The sequence below is a fragment of the Alnus glutinosa genome, chromosome 11, assembly GCF_958979055.1.
Source record: "Alnus glutinosa chromosome 11, dhAlnGlut1.1, whole genome shotgun sequence".
Taxonomy (NCBI): domain Eukaryota; kingdom Viridiplantae; phylum Streptophyta; class Magnoliopsida; order Fagales; family Betulaceae; genus Alnus; species Alnus glutinosa.
This window is the reverse complement of record NC_084896.1, coordinates 16,417,501-16,433,732: the sequence shown is the minus strand read 5'-3', so window position 1 is coordinate 16,433,732 and position 16,232 is coordinate 16,417,501. Positions and strand designations below refer to the sequence as shown.

General features: G+C 36.0%; 1 protein-coding gene and 1 long non-coding RNA gene across 3 annotated transcripts in view; one reads left to right on the top strand and one right to left on the bottom strand.

The window, feature by feature from the left end:
- Window positions 1–1,405: 1,405 nt before the first annotated feature.
- Window positions 1,406–7,517, top strand: LOC133881002 (uncharacterized). Its single transcript, XR_009902480.1, has 2 exons — window positions 1,406–2,002; window positions 6,850–7,517. It is a non-coding gene; the product is annotated as an uncharacterized LOC133881002 (long non-coding RNA).
- Window positions 7,518–14,284: 6,767 nt separating this feature from the next.
- The window catches only part of LOC133881001 (uncharacterized), a 28,709-nt gene continuing 26,761 nt past the window's right edge, over window positions 14,285–16,232 (bottom strand). For both annotated transcript variants that reach the window (XM_062319971.1, XM_062319970.1), the window contains exon 13: window positions 14,285–14,579. In XM_062319971.1, coding sequence (XP_062175955.1) covers window positions 14,506–14,579 — 74 coding nt within the window. In that variant the 3' untranslated portion in view covers window positions 14,285–14,505. The remainder of the gene's footprint in view (window positions 14,580–16,232) is intronic.

The following is a 16,232-nucleotide window of genomic DNA, read 5'->3' as shown; positions in this document are numbered from 1 at the left end:
GTGGTATAAACAACTAGCAAAAGAGCTTCTCTATAAAGAAAAGGAAAAAAAAAAAAAAAAAAAAAAACTAGAAAAATATTTTAAAAAAAAAAAAAAAAAAAAAAAAAAACTAGCAAAAAAAAACTAAACATAATCTATAGGGTCCAATAAAAATGATACTTATGATCGTGGACTCTTTCTCCTAACAACCCTTAAAAGCCCCAAATAACAATGTTATGAGTCAAGCCAAACAATGGTGAAATTATAAATGATTAAACCATTTAACTTGTGATGCCAAAACAAATATTGTGAACTCAAATGACTGCAGAATAACCACTCGAAAAATTGATTGTTGGTTAGAAGTCATTTAGAATAACCACTCAAAGAACCCAAACCATTTAACTTTTTCTTTCACATCTTCACAGTCCTAAACCAAACTGAGTTTTCTAGTTAGAAGCCAACTAAAATATGCAAGGAAATTAAATGAATGGGGTATTTTAGATTTTTTGTGTTAAAAGATGGGGCACAACTAAAAAAAATAAGTTAAAAGGGGACACAAATTATTTTGGGGGGACGAAAGTATTATTTTTGGAGGAGAAAATTATTTTTTGTGTTAAAATGCTGTGTAATTTTGATTTTCTCTTGCATTAGAGAGCTGTTTTGTAAAACCATGATTGTGATTCAAAATTGTAACATTTATCCTCTTCCATTACTGTTTGTGTGTCTCTGATGCTCTGGAGATTAATTAACAGGGGAGAGTCTGGATTAGAGGAACCAGTGCATCTGTGGATCAACAAGGTTTGAGGAGCTGGAGAAGTTATTGGCTAATATAAGAGATGGTCGTGTCCTCCGTGCAAAGAACATGGTGTCACAACAACATGGTGCCTTCATGGGATGTAGGTTTATAGAAGTCATGGAAAACTAGTAGGTGTGTGTGTCTATATATATATATATATATATATATATATATATATATATATATATATATTTATTTTATTGTTGTAGAGTCCCAAATTTTAAATTCTGGAATATAGTGTCTTAAATTAAAATTTAAGACTAAATAAAATGACTCCAATATTTATGAAAACAAGTACTCACTAGTTTTATTAACTCATAAAAAGGACTACTAATAGACCCTAATAATATTGTTAAATGATTAAATAGACAGACTCATGTACTCAGTAATTAAATCAGCATAATATTATTAATATAATAATATTATTAAATTAATTGGTGTTGTAATATTTACTGATAATGTAATATTTATTGTGGTACATAATATTATTTGACTTAATATTATTTGTTACATAATCTTATCCGGCTAATAATATTATTAAAAAAATAATATTAATTATGAAACTAAATAGAATCAAAACGAGTTTAAAATTATAACCAAACGAAATATTAACAGAAATTTCTCCTTCACTTAAAGTCGCACCTCTCAGTTCACTGAGCTTCTTCTTCCTCCTCCATCTGTGAGAGAGTGAGACGAGGGTGAGAGACCCGATCTTCCTTCTTCCTTCCTTCTTATTCTTTCCCTTCTTCTGTTTCCCGAATCCTCTCCTTCTCTTCTTTCCTTTTCTTTTCTCTTTTCTTCTTTCTTGCACTTTCCTTTCCCTTTTTCCGTCCGAGTCTCTAAAAAGGCACGATCGTGGGAGAAGGGGAAAGTTGAGAGAGATGGAGAAGAAGAAATCGAGAGTTTGGGGGAGAGGGAAACTGAGAGAAACCAAGAGAGAGGAGAGAGACCCAGAGATCGGGGAGGAGAAAAACAGAGAGGGAGAACCGAGAGAAGACCCGAGAGTTCTGTGAGAGCTGGAGATCGAGAGACCCAGGAGACCCGTGACCCGTAAGTGCTGAACCCAGACGAAACCCATCAACCCGTGAGCCAGAGAACGGCCGGAGACCCCAGTTCCGCGATTTCCGGCGGTTTGAGATCGGTTTCCGGCAGTCCATTCCGTGACCTGTTCAACACGATCTCCGGCGGATTGGGGGTGCGATTTCCGGTTATTCTGGGGAATTTTCGGTAGGTAATTTCTTATAAGTTCTTGTGATTTTTTTTTTTTTTTAAGTGATTATTGATAATCTTAGAGTATTTTGATTTCTCTGTTTCAATTGAGGTAACCTTAGATGATTTTTGGTTGGTTATTCTTGTCTGTGTTCCCTGTTTTGGGGTTCTTGATCGGACGGGTGGGTGTGTGGGTGTTACGGCCGATTGTGGGTTGATGGATTTTTGGAGCAAACCCGTGTGATTCCCTGCATCCTCTGTTGGGTATGCGTTTTTGGACTAAGTTTGATTATTATTGGTTTTGATTGTTAATTGATATTGGGTGTTTTCTTGTTGAACCCGTGTAGCCAATTTTCTGTGTATGGGTATTCCGGTGGAGTGGTGTGGAAGCTTGTGATGTTTTGCCCCTGCTTTGGTCGGTTAGTTGTTCCCTGGCTGAATGGTTGTTCTTGGCCCTGTCCCTTGTGTGGTGAGGTTGATCGATTATGTGTGTGTGTGAGTGTGTCGGCAGTAATCATAAGGGTGGATGATCCCTTTATTTTGGTTGTTAGAATCTGAAGTTGTGTGTGTATTTATATATATAGCGGCTAGGCGATGTTTTGAGTTGGATGATTTCTAGATGTGATTTCCTGGTTAGCCGTGTGTTCCTTGTGTCTTCTGTTTGGGTAGGTGTTCGGGTTGTGTGTAATTATTGAGGGTTTTATGGTGTGTTCAGTGTAGTTGACCGGGTCATGGTTGATTTGGGACTATTGAGAAGATCTGGCCAGTTGTGTATCTTGGTTGAGAAGTGTTAACCATAGGGGTGTTGGATTCCTCCGTTTTGATAATAGAAGGGCTGTGAGGTGATTTGGACCAAATGATTTGATGATTCTAAAATAATAATCAAATATTAATGGGTTATGTTTTTGGAAAATTAATTGTAAAGCATATTTATTATGTTAAAGTTTCCTTAAAACTTATAATGATAGATGGGAATAATTTTATGAATAGAAACTGATAAATATACTATTTCTGGTATATATGTATTTATGCAGATGATGAACTGAGAACTGCACCAAAGGGCTGTAAGTATTTATAAAATACTTACTGAGAGTGATGCTGAATTTAGTAAAGTCATGTTTATAGATTTATTTAATTGTTTGCGCATGTGAAATTTGCATATTTTATTGCTTTAATAATCTGATTAATAACCAACTAGCGGGATCTAGATTCACTGTGGGTATATGAGGCTTTACTGGCGTTTCTAGGTTCACGGTGAATGAAGAAATACTCGAAAAGAGTATAACAAATACGAACCTGGCAGATCTAGATCTACAGGGAAGACCAAAGTTTCCATGGGCTTAGGCCTCCTCAACAAAATTAATAAACATTATATGTGAGAAAGCTTAGGCTTCAAGTAACACGTTAATTGAGCCTAGGCTGTAATGAGAGGAGTGAAAGAAGATGATATATAAGACTCTGCATTTAAAACTATCACTATAACATTGCTATACATATAATCTATGACTATGACTAGCTACCATGGGCCATAAATTGCATATACATATAGATATAAAGTTATATTACATTATGCTTTTCTTTTCTAAATAAATTTGTGGATATTACCTTACTGAGTCAGTTGACTCACACAAATACAGTTTGGGATTATGGAAGCATCCACAATCACATATTTGCCATCCACAATCACATATTTGCCGATGCATGTTCAGAAGACGATGGAAGAGATTATTTGCTAGCAGTAAAGATTTAAAGCTAACATTTGTGTAGCTGGTTGATTAATTGTAATTATTTGTGTTTAAATTCCTTGTATATAACATGTTTAGATAATTGTTTGTATTTAGTAGATCTGATTGTATATGCTTTTGTGTCTTTGTGGCACATATTTCAATATAATTAGCATTAAGAAATTAAATAACTTATAATAAATGTCTAGAGGTATTTCAGTCAAGCTCTGATGTGTTATATTTCCTAGTTGTATATATATATATATATATATATATATATATATTATGCTGCTAAATCTTAACTCTGATGATGTCGTAATGTCACGTGGAAATACGAAATTTTCACTTACACCTTTTTGTAAAAGGTGAGGCGTTACAATTGTTGTTTTTGTTTTTGATGACTGTCCAATCAATTGCCATAGAATGTAAAAGATTTACTTCTCCACCTTCGGACAAATGGATGTCAAAGATGCTACATATCTCTTTTTCTTTTTTTCTTTTTTTTTTTTTAATTTTTTTTTTATTATTATTTATGTAAAGAAGCTGCATATCTTAGGAACATATCAAAATCCTCACAAAAACAATTCCAGGAATAAATCAGGAGATGAAGTTTAGTTGTACTTAAAATTCATCTTTTGTAATGTTTAATCTCATATTTAGATGTGGCTTTGGGGAGAGATGGTGTTCTTGGATAGCGCATTGTATTTCTTCGGTGCGTTTCTCGGTTTTGGTGAATGGCATCCCTTTTGGTTTTTTTAGCAGCTCTCGTGGTCTTAGACAGGGTGACCCTCTGTCGCCTCTCTTGTTTGTCATTGTGATGGAGGCCCTTAGTAAGTTGTTCTCTATTACTGTTCAAAGGGGCTTCCTCTCTGGCTTCTTTATGGGCTCTGGCAGCAATAGAGTGATTAACATTTCTCATCTGTTATTCGCAGACGATACTTTAGTTTTTTGCGGGGCTAATCCTGATCATCTCCTCTATCTTCGTATGTTATTACTGTCCTTTGAAGCTGTTTCAAGTTTGAAGATTAATTTGGATAAGTCAGTATTAATTCCTGTGGGTCATGTGGATAATATGGATGATTTGGCTGGCATCTTGGGCTGTGGAGTTTCTTCTCTTCCTTTAAAGTACCTTGGACTTCCGTTGGGGGCCCCTTTTAAGGCTAAGTCCAGCTGGGATGAGGTAGTTTGTTAGATTGAGAGGCGGCTGGCTAGCTGGAAGCGGTTGTATCTGTCGAAGGGTGGTAGAGTTACCCTTATAAAAAGCACTATTTCTAATCTTCCTACGTACTTTCTTTCTCTATTCCCTATTCCCTCCAATATTTCTAGTCGTATAGAGAAGTTGCATCGAGATTTCTTGTGGGGGTGGCATAGGTGAAGAATTAAAATTTTATTTGGTTAATTGGTCCAAGCTCCTATTTCAAATGGCGGTTTGGGTGTCTGGAATCTAAGGATTTTCAACAAGGCTCTTTTAGGGAAGTGGCTGTGGCGTTGTGCCCATGAGAGAGGAGCTTGGTGGAAATCTGTTGTGGATGCAAAGTTCGGTTCTACTTGGGCTGGTTGGTGTTCTTTAAACCCCCACGGGTCACACGGAGTGGGGCTTTGGAAGAATATTAGGAAGGGGTGGAGTTTGCTTTGCAGCCATACCAGACTTATTCTGGGTAATGGATCTAGGATTCGCTTTTAGGACGATGTGTGGTGTGGTGAGGTGCCCCTTAAGGAAGCTTTCCCAGTTTTGTATGACATAGCGAGTGACAATGATGCACATGTTGCAGACCATTTGGTTGTGGTGAGCGGGTCCTATCAGTGGGATGCAAGCTTCTTCGAGAGGCCCACGACTGGGCGGTGGATGTATTGGCCTCCTTTTTCTCTTTGCTGTACTCTACCAGAGTGGATTGTGATGGGGAAGACCAGCTCTAGTGGTCTCCTTCCCACAAAGGGAAATTTGATGTTAGATCTTTCTATAAGGCTTTTGCTTGCAAAGAGGCTATTCATTTTCCCTGAAAAAGTATTTGGCGGACCAAGGTTCCTTTGAAAGTGGCTTTCTTTGCTTGGATGGCAGCGCAAGAGAAGATCCTCACCTTGGACAATCTCAGAAAGAAGCATGTCATTGTGATTGATAGATGTTACATGTGCAAATTGAATGGGGAGGCGGTGGATCACCTTCTTCTCCATCGCGAGGTTGCATGCGCTCTATGGAACGCCATCTTTAGTCGCTTCAGTTTGTCTTGGGTTATGCCTCTTCGGGTGGTAGATTTATTCACTTGCTGGTGGACAGGTGGTCGCTCACGGAGTGCGGTCGTGTGGAAGATGGTCCCTTGTTGCCTTTTGTGGTGCTTGTGGAGGGAACGCAATGATAGACAGTTCGAGGACAAAGAAAAAACTATTGAGGAACTCATTTCCTTTTTCTTTTATTCTTTGTACTCTTGGTTGGCTACGTTCCTCGCACCTTTAGTGTTTAGTTTTAATGATTTCCTTGTTTTGTTTTCTTCTTCCTCTTTATGCCTTTCTTGTATACTTCATGTGTACTTGATTGCGCTTTTTAATAATATTTCTCTTACTTATAAAAAAAAAAAAATCTCATATTTGTTAGATTTTATATATATATATATTTATTAGTGCATAGATGAGATATTGGTTTTGTTTCTGCTTAACGGTGGATGTAAAAGGTTAAAAGAAAATTGGTTCCCAGCCATTATTGCTATTTTATGGATTGTGTGATGTAACCATTCGAGGTGTGATGCTTAGGTTTGTCTTTCTCATTTATGTTTTTCCTTTGAAATTCCCAATAATTTTTCAGCAAACAAAAAAAAATTTGGACGTATTCTTTCTCGAAAACTCAGACCTTCAAAGCCAACCTTCAAATTCTCATAAGATTCACAAACAGAAAATACTGTACAGGGTACTGTTTATAACACTGTTTAAGGAGTAGTTTTGTACACACAGCGCTATGTGGGTCATTTACTTTTTTATATGCATGACAATGTCCTTGTTGACCATATTAATATGATTATATGCTGTAGTTGAACATTTGCAATCCTGATTTTGTGTTGGGAATTTATGTCCTTCAAACTTATGGAACCTCATCTTTTGCTTATATTCTACATTTGTTACTGACATTAGTTTACTTGTGTTGCTCAACAGCATACAGTGACCTAGCCGACGGTTATAGTCTTTTGAAGCTGGGAGGATCATATTATCATGGAAGAGGTGGGCATTGTGAGTCTGAACTGGGAAGTGTGAACCTTCCAGTATTGGCTGCTCATGACTTCCTTAAGGTAGCTCGGCCAATCTGGTGTTGTGCCATCTCGGACAATTTAGAGAGGTATGCCGAGGAGCCTTTTGATTCGAATCTAGCAAAGATTACAAGATTCAGGAGGACCCCAATTTTTAAAGGGAGCTCCCCCTTGAGTTGTGGCAAGGACTTAATTGATCGTTGCTTGCCTTTGTGGTTGACCAATGAAGAGAGGCAAAATGCAGAGTTTGAAGCCATCAGGTTGAAGCTTTCCAATATCTCTATTAATCAGGGAGGACTTGAGGTTCTTATTGAGAGTAAATAGTTGTGAGATGTTTCTCTGTATTAATTTTCTTCATAGCCCATGATATTCATCTTGTTTCTCAAATTCATTTTCACCACCTCATTTTTGCCGCTTTTGCTATCAACTAATCTTATTCTCTGAGATAGATATGCCTAGAAAATGAGATGTTACATTGAAGGGTCTAACAAGATGCGGAAAACAGATTATTGTGTTTGCTACTTTTTTGTCGATATAACACTGGATTTTAATTCGAGTGGAATAGTTGTATTTTAACAGGAATTTATATTAATTATTTGATGGAAAATGTTTGAGGTCTTGAATTTTGAATGGACTTAAACTTGGGTCTAAAATTTATCAAAGTTGAAAATTGAGGTCTTAAAATGAGAAAATGATAAAACGGTGAGGGGATGCAGGCCTAATTTCCTTAAAAGATTTGATAAAACTAGTATTTGGAATTTCATGTACAATCAGTCCTTGGAATGAAGATGAAAATGTAAACAAACCAACCCCTCTATCCCTTTTGGTCTACACTTTTTGACTTTCTAAATTAAGCTTCGCTTGGCCGATTATTAAATATTGTTAAATAAACTATATAACTTATTAAAAAATAAAAATAAATGATGTAATGATTATTAAATATCTAATTATAATACTTATAACATATAATAAAGTGATTATATGTCATATGCCATAATGTTATATTATTATATGATCATATAATCTTATTATATTACATGAATAATATGATTAAGTATATGGATTGTCATTATCTATAGTGCAATTATAAATTTATAGTTGAGTAAACTATAATTAATAGGACTTGCAAGGGGGTTATGAGATAACTAGAAACTCAAAACTTATTGGAGCTAGGTTTTATTTCTCTTTCACTAAAGGGATGGTTGGGCATGCTTTATTAAGACAAACCTTTTTCTTTTATTTTTTTTTTAATCTTTTCTCATTCTACACGAGAAGAAGAGAAAATAAAGAGAAGGGGGAATAAGATGAAAACATTTTTGTAGCGTTCATCGTGAAAGTTCTGATCTTCGCTTGATTCTTCGAAAGGTAAAGGGTATAAGTTTTCGTTGTCTTTTACACTATGCTTTGATTCTCGAAGAAAATGAGTACAATATCATTATTAGCAAGAGTTCTAGTAATAGTGAATAAAATTATATACAACAAGGTTCTCCCTCAATGTCTCAATGTCTCTCTCATAAAAATAAATGTAATTACTCCTCCAGCCAAGTTTTTCCAAGAATACACCGAGGATGAGCAGCAACGTCACAATCTTTACAGTAATAGAACCAAAACTTTTCGTTCATTTCTTCTTCTCAAATTTCACAATAATATTTTTCAGAGTTGTCTTCAGCGGCGGCGTAAGTAAGATGTAAGAGATGTGTGTCGTATCTATGCCTAACTACTAGTGGAAGAGTAGCACATTTAATACACAAGCGAAACTCACAAGTGTTACAATCAAATGTTATAGCGCCTTTAGGACGTCGACCACAAGCATTGCACTCTGAGTCATCAAATGTACCAAGGAAGAGGCTGTGCCGGTGACCTTTATGTTTAAAAACTTCTGGAATTAAAATACATTGAGCATCAAACATTACATCGTCGTCACACGAATCCTGGGCACATCTGTAGCTAAAGCCACTCCGAGTTCTGTCGCAAGCCCAACAATCGAACGATTGTACAGTGGAATCTACATTATGTAGGGTGAGCGGGTGTGGGTGATGTTTAAGCCGCATAATCTCTTGGGGTAGTTTAGCACATCTTATATGGAGGGAGAATTTACACTCCTCACAACCGTAAAACGGGAGCAACGTTATAAATTGCATACACCCTTCGCAACGCTTGATATCCTGTAACTCTTCATTTTTAAGGATTAATTTATGTTGAGGATGACTTGGATGGTCCTGGATCTCCTGAGGGCCAGTTTTTTCATCCTCTGTTAGATCGCTGCCCTCGACCAAATGAGTAGCATAGTCAACGGAATCAGTACTGGTTTCACTCACCTTCCTAAGCCAATATGCACACCGTAAGTGGGCAATGTAGTCACACTTGTGATCATCACAACAGTAAGCTGCATACTTGGTATTCAACTCTTCGTTACAGACTTCGCATTCGTGCTTTTTGCCTTTACTAGTAAGAGAGAATGTGCAAGTGAGGGAGTGATCGTGTCCTCTAATTTTGATGGTGCCTAGAAATTTACCACAGTTAATGTGAATAAGAAGTCGACAGTTGATACATAGACATGCGAAGTCACTATGTTTAACACCACACGCTTCGCAAGTGAACTCCATTGGATCCCGAATGGGGATGAAAAGGTGTCTGTTACAATTGTCAGCAATACTAATATTTAGCCAACGAGAAGCACATCTGATGTCGAGCCCATAATCACATCTATTACATCTGTAAAAGAAGCCTCTACTGAAAACTTTACCGCAAGCACGGCAACAAAATTCACCACTATAGCTACTCTCTTTTGCCAGTACGAGATAAAGGTTGTGGTTTCGTAAGTAGTGTAGAGGGTGTGTTGTAATTTTGTAGGGCAGTTGTGCGCATGGTTCATGAAGAAGGAGAAAGCTACAGTTGGGGATGGAGCATTTGTAAATGGTGGGCCCATTGTTACCTAACAAACCCGATACCGGTTCCTCGCACAATGAGCAAACAACTTTATTCTCGCCATTGTTGTCCACCTCTTTCATGGAGATCAAGTGATGTGGATAATGTGTGGCCTCTATCTCTATCTTGTCTGTTGGCACGGGGCACGACTCATGAAGGAAAAAATAGCATCTCTCGCATTCGTAGCCACGACTTCCCAATACTGGCTTTTTGCACAGCTGGCAATCAACTTCTCGATAATATTCCAGCTTATCTTTGAGCTGCAAGTGATGCCATAGATAGCCAGCCATCTTACTGGATATGAAACGCACACGTACGTACGTAGAGGGTAGAGCTATATAGGTAGGCACAAAACCCAAAGGTGGTTAGTATTCAGATATATATATATATGTGATAGGATGATACGTATGTAGAGATCCAAGGGTTTGTAAACATTAATTATAAAATATATATATATATATATATATATATATATATATATATATATATATATATATGGTAATTAATAATTTGTGGATGCATATATGTTGTTGGGCACTAATTTTATTTTTTCAAATACCAAAATTAACAAACCGGCATTAATTTATCCTCTTGTCTTGAACACCAAAAAATTCAATTAAAGTTGAAATTAACCTTTAATTGAAAAGAGTGTTTCTAATAGCTCTTGGTAATTTAAATTTATTTAAAATTAACTAGCGTAAGTACAGAACCTAGCCTATCAAATTTTGCCTTACATCAAAAAGTTTTATACACCGAATTAGACAACAAAAACCCTTAAATCTATAATTTAAATTCAGATTTCAACCTAAAATAATTATTGATAATTAAGAGACTTAGGATTGGTTTGGTATAGTAGTTTCAAATTGCCATTTTTATCAAGGGAGATTTTTTATTTTTTATTTTTTCACGATTTTATTTAAAAATTCACTTTTTACTTGCAAAATCGTAAGGTCAAATACACTCTTAAAACACAAGTTTTGACTCTAATAAGAGATCATATACTTTTCTCTTCATTATATAAACTCAAAGGGCATTAGGGTCTTTTAACTTATCCTTGTAATTCTGATGCTTGCACGTAATTAGTTGGGTCATTTAATTTATTGGTTTTTCTATCTTATACCTCTTGATTGGTTTCCTTTATAAATTAAACATGGTTAGTTTCTATGGCCGAAAGAAAACCTGAATGAGTGAGAGAAGAAAAAGGAGAGAAGTGGGGATATCAGGACCAAATGGACCGATAATATAGGTGCTATATATATATAAAAAAAATTATCAACTTTCTACAAATCTTTGAAATACATGTTAAATGTCACTACAAACATAATGGCAATGGAAACAAATGAGAGAGTTTATAGCACGTACCTGTTATACAACTTCGATCAAGCTTAATTGTTGTGCCCCTTTGGTAAAAGAGTGGCAGATGAATGGCCGGGAATTAAATGATCGATCACACAAAAGGATGCATGGTTTAAACACAAAGGATGATTTGGTAGAAAATACAAAACATTTGGTATGCTTCCAAAACTATGATTGGCATGGTTAATTTATAATGAACATAATTATTCCTTTCTTGTTTCCTTTGTCTCTAACCCTTCTTTTCTTTGTATACACGTTCATCTATTCTCTTGCTTTGTCCATTTCTTCGTTTCCACTTCTTCTTTTCGATTCTTCTTCCGCCTTTATTTTTTTTGTTCTTTTGTTTTTCTTGAATAGTTTTTTTATTCTTTTACTTTATCTTTTTCTTTATTCCTACACCTTTGTTTCTTGCAAGTTTAGATATTCATTACATGACTCAGCAAAGTTAGCATCCCATATTATTTAAGTTTATCATCCATGACTATTAGGCCTAACTATCACTAAGATGGTTTACAATTAAAGGATTAAATTTCTACTTTTGTAGACAAAACAAACATTTGATATGCCCCCAAAATTATGAAAGAAGCGAGTTATAATGAACCTAATTGTTATTTATTTTTTTTTTTTGTCTCCAAAACTTCAGCTTTGTTTCTTAAAATTTTTGTTGTGTTTTTTATTCTCTCTTTTGAATACAAAAACATTAACAAACGATCTAAACACAAAAGTATACTCGTTAAAACACAAAACCAGTTTTCACATTTATGTTACATCAAAACACTTTTTTAAATGAAAAACAAAATAATCACCCAAAACACATTAACAAACAGAGCCGTAATTTCTTTTTGTACATCCTCATTTGTTCTCTTGCTTTGTCATTTTCTTCGTCTTTACATTTTTTCTTCCTTTCTTCTTCCACATACTTTTTTTCCAAAAAAAAAAAAAAAAATTACATGCTCATTTATTCTCTTGCTTTGTCTTTCTATTTATCTCCACACTTTCTTTTCTTGCGAGCTTAGATGTCTATTGCAAGGCCCACCAAGTTAGCGCCAATATTGAAGTTTATGTCACATCATTACACTTTTTTAAACAAAAACAAAAAATACCACACAAAATATATTAACAAAAAAAAAGCCGTAATTTCTTTTTGTACATCCTCCTTTATTCTCTTGCTTTGTCATTTTCTTTTCCTTCCTTCTTCCTACAATTTTTTTTAAAAATAAAAAATAAAAATTACATGCTCATTTATTCTCTTGCTTTGTCTTTTTATTTACCTCCACACCTTTTCTCGGGAGCTTAGATGTCTATTGCAAGCCTCGCCAAGTTAGTACCAATATTGAAGTTTATCATCCTTGAGTACTTGGCCTAACTATAATGGTTTATAAAGGATGAAAGCTCAATTTCGTGAAAAAAAAAAAAACAAAAAAACAAAAAAACAAAAAAACAAAAAAACAAAAAAACAAAAAAAAAACAAACAAACAAACAAACAAACAAAACAAAAGCAAAAGCAAAAAAAACAAAACAAAAATAAAAAAAATACAAAATTGTTACCCTCCCAAAACTATGACAGAAATTGGTTATAATGAACATAATGTTATTATAGAGGGCAAAAGGAAGTAAGTGCAAGGTCAAGATAAGCATTGTATGAGGAGTGTAGATAAGAATTACAGAATAATATTATAAGAGGACAACAACAGCTCAACGTTAGAATAAAGCTTTAACTATTTAGCCATTCTTGTTTGTTATTGTTATCATTCATTTATTATTATCTTTAACTAGCTGTCAGTCATCAACCTATGAAGATGAGTTGGGAAACTATTGTAAAAGCTGGTTTATTTAAAGACATGGAGTTTATCTGTACATGCTCCTACTATTCTCTTGCTTAATCAATTTTTATTTTTATTTTATTTTATTTTTATTATTATTTTTTTTTATCCCTATACCTTATTTTCTTTGGTATCCGTAACATTTCTTTTATTAATTGTTTTGATCATCTCTATTGAATAAACTTCACATCATTTTAGTATCTATCTCTTGGTAAAATATTTGACACCCCTAACATTTCTCTTTCTTGCGAGTATAGATATCTATTGCAAGCCTCACAAAATTTAGCATCCCAAATTGAATTTTACCTTCCTTGAGTACTAGGCCTATTCAAGTACTCGCCACCAAACCGACCAGTTAGCTCCTGATAGAGGTCAAATCGGCAATCAAAACCTCCATTTTAATTATGACTAAAGATCAGAATTCTAACACACCTCATTGTTTTACTTCAAAACGAAACTAGCAACCACCCGGTGACAACTGGACTTCCAACCCGTCCTTTGAGTCGACGTTGTTTATGTCAACTCAACTCAACTCGAAAGTCATAAGCTAACTAGTTTGATGGCAAGATAGATTCATATAGTCGATGTACCATTGAAATAAGATTATTGCAAGAGTCACCACCAACATGCCTCCTAACCACTCTTTGTTTTCAATAAACTGTAAGCTAAATTAAATGCCCCTCTCCTCTAGCCCTCTATATTGCTTAGAGAAAAAAAAAACAAAAAAAAACAAAACAAAAAATCTAAATTAAATTATCAACTCAAACCAATATGACATTTCTATTATCCATTTCTTGAGGAATAACGAAGCCTTTAGTTTAGTGCACAAAATAAAAACAACAAAAAATAAATTTTTTTTGTGAAAAGTTTAATCTCATATTTGGTTTTCCCTTCTTGTTTCCCGTGAAGTTTAATTTATTTGAAAATTGGAGTGAACCCGTTTTGATTACTATATGCACCTGCCTACAAACAGTTTCCAGAAGCAAATGTATTGACCTTTCAGGAACAATTCAACCAGCTGCCCAAACGCTTGAAATCATTTGCTAGTTTTATAATAGTCATGACTCTAGCCAAGAGGCATAAAAAACAAAATTTAGATATTTAAAGCATATTCTATCATAATTTGACTGGACATATGCATCAGATTCACAATGCTTTCTGACCCTTGAAACCCGATCTAAGTTTCAAGAAAAACCAATTGGCAAGTAAATCTATGAATGAATGAACTGATCGAAGGGAAAGAAAAAAAAGTGGGAAATTTGATAGAATCCAATAAGAATTTAACACAATTCATTCTGCAAAGAAATAAGTCACATGATTTTAATAATTACAACAATAATAATCCTCATAAGAAAATGATTCAATAATACCCCTCAAGTTTCACCTGTAGAAAACCAACCAGAACATTGGAGCAACGAGCGCACAATGGCAACAATATCAGTTCTATATTTGCCACTTCACATTTTTTTCTTTATCACTTTTTGACTGTGATAGATGAATGAATCTATTATTCCCGCAACTGTGAAAATACCTAAACAAAGAGATAAGAGATTTTAAGTAATTGTATCCAAGTAATAAACCAAAACAAGAAGAACAATCCCACAACCAACATCCAGGCAAAGCATACTCTCTCTCTTCTTCGTGTATGTCTTTTTCCCTCTCCCACTTTCTTCAGTACATGTGTCGGCACATGAAAAGAGGGTAGCATGTGTACAGCATGTACATGTGTATACAGTACAAGCATAGGAAAAATTTGTGTACAGCAGCTCTCAAGAAGATTCTGATTGGCGTAATCAACGCAAGCATGAAAAGATAGTTGATTTGGTTTTTCATTATTTGGTGGTTGATGGATGATGCCTTGGTTTGGATTTGTTGGATTTCGTATTTGGTAAGTAGATTTGCTGGCTTGTTGGAAAGCAATTTCACAAAATATTGGAGCAATGATATATGGAATGCGGTCACTTTATGCCTCATGTAGACCACCTTGAGAGAAAATTTTATTCTAGAACTTCACTTCTGAAGCCATCAAGATGGAGGTACTTCAGTTGAAGTTCCTGTTTTTGAGATCACTTTGGAGTGGATGCGAGAGGGCTCCAAATTGTATTTCGGCGCGCGTCTTCTTTTGATTTTGTGGAGGTTTGTAATTTTAGTATTTAATTTTAGGTCTCTCTTGTATATTAGCTACCTAAAAAAATTTTATGAATCCGATCCCAAAAAGATGGTTCTCTTATTGCTTAACATTTTTCCTTTACTTATGTCTCTCGTAGCACTCTCTCTCCTCTCTGCCTAGCGACAGCACGTGTGAGCGAGTCAAGCTAGGTCCCTCCTACGTTCCATCTTCCAAACACTCGGGTCTGTGTTTTGTGCTTCTAGTGTTTTCGTGGGTCACTCCTCTTAGGGAGGGTAGTTAGCTGGTGGGTTTTGCCAATGGGTGGCTGTTTTCTCCGGCAAGAATGCGTTCCTACTCTAGGTTGGTTTTTTGAGCTTGGGTGTGCCTCGAAATGGAAAGGAGATTCCTTGTGGAGTTGAAATCCTTTGTCCTCTCCGTCTTGGAAGGGGCATCGGTGTTGCAGGTGAAGGCGAAGAGACAGGGCTTCTTTGGCGCGGTCGTCCTGAGCTCCCAATGTTCTGCATGGCTTGTTTTGACAGTGGAAACACTCTTGGGCTTGCCTGGAGAACAAGAGTTTATCAAGTCATATAGGGAAAGACCGAAGATCTTGATTGCCTGGAGAGGTGGCAACAAAGATGGCCGGGTCTTAGAGGCAGCAGTGTTTGGGCTAGGCAGTCGGAGAGAGTTCATTTTGATCCCTGAGGGTCGCAGAGGGTTGGGGTTGGCACAAGTTTTCCAGCGAGTTGGGTAAGATTTTTGCCTTTCTCTCTGCTGCGGTGGGTTGTGGGAGTGAGTCCTCAGTTGCGACGGTAAATCTAGGTGGGAAGAAGGGGAAACGCTGGGTTTATCTTTCGATAGGTCGGGGCCTTCATATGCGATAGGGTGAGTTCGGTTCGAGTGCCGACAACGAAGGTGACGCCCATCATGGGAGGTCGGGTACCCAGGATGAGGGACACCAGAACGGCGGGTGACCGCTCTGTGAAAGAGATCCCTTCAGTTGTTCTGTTTGATTTGGATAAACCTCATTGTCCGATGGGTAAGCAGCTTCGTTCTCCTAGTTTCTCTGCACGAGGT